We start from the raw sequence: 3,035 nt of genomic DNA on the forward strand, positions 1-3,035 counted from the left end.
AAGGAGGTATACAACTACATATCTCCAATTCATAATGTTGCTACTTGTCGATGTTGGTTTCATAAAGTATGGAAGTGGAAACTTCCCAATAAGCTTAAATATTTTGTTTGGTTGGCATGGTAGAACAAGATTCTTACATGGGATAATTTATGCAAAAGAGGCTTTCAAGACTAATTGGGAGATGTATCATATGCAAGTAAGCTCAAGAAAGTGTGGTACATCTTTTAATATCTTTTCCATACACAACATCTATATAGACTATTGTCTTGAACAATTTACATTTATCTATTTTTTCCCCTTGGAAAAATCGTAATTTTATTCATAAGTCAAAATTACATGCTGTATATGCTAATATAGCATATGCAAAATGAGTTGATTCTGTTAACACAGAATGCATAAAAAAACTAGAAATTACAGCAACCTATTCTTTTCTACCTTTCTTCTTTTCCACTTTTCTCCAGCCTCCAGTGTTGGGAGTGGAAGTTACAATGGACATTTGATTTTCATCTGTGTGTATAGGATATTCTTTGTCAGAATCAGAGCCCTCTGATCCATGAGTTCATTTGTTGTTGTGTACTTCCATTCCTGTTATTTGGGGCTCCTGATGCGACAAGGGGTTGTTGGGCCTCAAAATACAGGCAGTGGTATTGTCTGTCTCCTCCTTTTGTGTGTTGTTCTGGTCCTTCTGTAAATTCTTTTCTGCATTATTTTCTCTTGCTTCTACTTGTCCTGCTTCTTCTCCCAAAATGTCTGTGCATTGCCAGCCCTTTGGTTTTTTGGGTTGCTTTTTGTTCCTTTTGGGATCTTTTTTAGCTTGTGGGCAGGCACTGTGAAGGTGGCCTGTCTGCAAACATCCACAGCACCGAAAAGTTGTATTTTCATAATCCAGAGGTTGTATCCAGTGTGTGTCATTGAAGATCAATGTAATGTTGTCGGGTAGTCCTTGACTAAGGTCTACTTCGACGCATATCCTGGCAAAAGTGAATATTCCCCTTGCGAATCTATCCTGATCAATCTTTAGGAACTTCCCCAGGGAGTTCCCTATACCTTCTAACACTTGATGATGCCAGAAATGTAATGGGAGGTTGTGTAATCTGACCCAAACTGGAATTTTTGATACCACCATTGTGTTGGTGTCAAATTCTGGGAACCAAGGGGTCATGAAGAGCCCTGCGTTGCCCCAAAACCATGGTCCTTTATTAAGTATATATTCCTTTTCTTGAACTGTGGTGAATCTGACAATAAAAAACCCTTTGGAACATAAAAGGATTTCACAAGTTGGTGACCAAGCAGAAAAAATCCATTGGTGTAAAAGATCAGATTTGGGCCAGAACCCATTAAATCTGCATATGACTGCTTTGGTAAGAAAATCATAGTACAATCCATTTACCTCAGGTATTGCAACTGTGTAGGCAGGATTTTGAGATTTTTGCTCCACTATGTAGGGCCTTGGTAGATCAGGGGATAATGTTGGATTGGTTTGGGCTTTTTCCTTTCCTTTGACTGCATCTTTAAACGTGCTTGTGCCCTTTGAACTGGTACCAGAGCATCCTCCTCGCAGCCGCAGATTGACTATGATATTTGAGTCTGTGTCAATACCATAATCCTGTAGTGTGTGGTTATCTTGTAGGTTGTGTCCTGAGTAAATCAGGTTTTGCATGCTTGCTGGTATGCCTAAATGTGTCTGGATTTCGTGTCTTAAATCTTGGATCCATCTCCCCCTGGCAATTTTCCTGCAAATACTCTTTCCTTCTGGAGATTTTATGAAGATTTGGATCAAATCCAGGTTAGGATTGACTGGATCTACCTGATGTAGGGCTCGATCTAGGGCTCAATCTAGCATTTTCTCTATAGGCCCATGAGCACCACAGAGCTTCATAATCTCCAAGGATTTGGCATTATTGACGGGATCCGCATCAACATTGATCCTTGACTTCCACTCATTAGCGATGACCCTCGCCTGCTCCTTAGTTCTCGGAGACATGACGGGCTGCTCGGCTCCCATTGTAGAGTCTGCCAGGAGGGGAAGAATCGATTTCAGCGACAAAGAACAGGCTCGTCTCTGGTGCCCGAGACCCGAGTCCTTCTTCTTTATCTTCCCAATACCCTTGTCATACAAACCCTCGAGAGCTTGTGAAACCAGTTGCGCGGGATCAATGGTACTCTCCAGCGCTAACGGCAGCTCGACCCTGAGTGCTAAAGTGGCTTTTCTGCGTTCCACGATGAATCTCCAGAGACCCTCAGCATCCATTGTCTCACAGAGGAGCTTGTCGGTTGGATCAAACCCTTTGGGATCAGTGGTGCATATTTTCTAGTTAGGGCATCCCCCGCAAGCATCAACTTTTCCTGTCGTTTCTGCCTCTGGCCCTCGATAATAGTCATTGGCATTCTCTAGGATTTCTCCCCCGGGCAGGGGCTCTCCATTGGCATACTCTGAAACCATGCCAACCTCCATAGCGTGCGTTAAGTAAAATCATAGTCCATTTTTATCTGTTTATTGGAATCATATTTCAATTGAGGCTTGACTTTTAGAATGGAGTGCTACATAAAAGGAGTTCTGCACACTACCATTTTATATCATTTGGGGGATTTAGTGATGTCAAAACGCCCAAATTTTTGATAATACTCTGGCTAACCTTTAGTTTACTAGTATGAAGCTAACAAATTTTTATAATGAATTTGGGCTTATTCCCTCTAGGGTTTCCACAAGGCATTTTCTTCCCTTTGATATCTGGTCCAGATATCATGTTGGCCTCTTTGACAGGGCATCTAGTAACTATGCATGTGGTAGTGGCGCAAATTGTGTTAGAGCCAAGTTTATCATATCATTTCTATTGGAACAATAGCTTTGGCACAAACAACCATGCGAAGTTTATAGCACCTTGGGGTCTTATAATGTGCTAGGTGGCTATTCATAGATTCTATGGATATCTATGGAGACTCTAAAGTGGTCATAGAATGGGTGAAGGTGAGTTCTTCCTTTGAGACACCCTAGCTAATTAACTAGATGAAACATATTAGAATCATTATAGATT

At 41.3% G+C, this 3,035-nt stretch overlaps 1 protein-coding gene across 1 annotated transcript; it reads right to left on the bottom strand.

Moving 5' to 3' along the window:
* Positions 1 to 1,831: 1,831 nt before the first annotated feature.
* LOC149160529 (FRIGIDA-like protein 4b) lies at positions 1,832 to 2,251 on the bottom strand. Its single transcript, XM_089434632.1, has one exon. The coding sequence runs from the start codon at positions 2,249 to 2,251 to the stop codon at positions 1,832 to 1,834; it is 420 nt and encodes a 139-aa protein (XP_089290758.1).
* Between the last annotated feature and the right edge of the window lie 784 nt (positions 2,252 to 3,035).

The sequence above is a fragment of the Pinus tabuliformis genome, chromosome 5_2, assembly GCF_031772625.1.
Source record: "Pinus tabuliformis cultivar Carrire ecotype Pingquan chromosome 5_2, CPIR1, whole genome shotgun sequence".
Classification (NCBI taxonomy): domain Eukaryota; kingdom Viridiplantae; phylum Streptophyta; class Pinopsida; order Pinales; family Pinaceae; genus Pinus; species Pinus tabuliformis.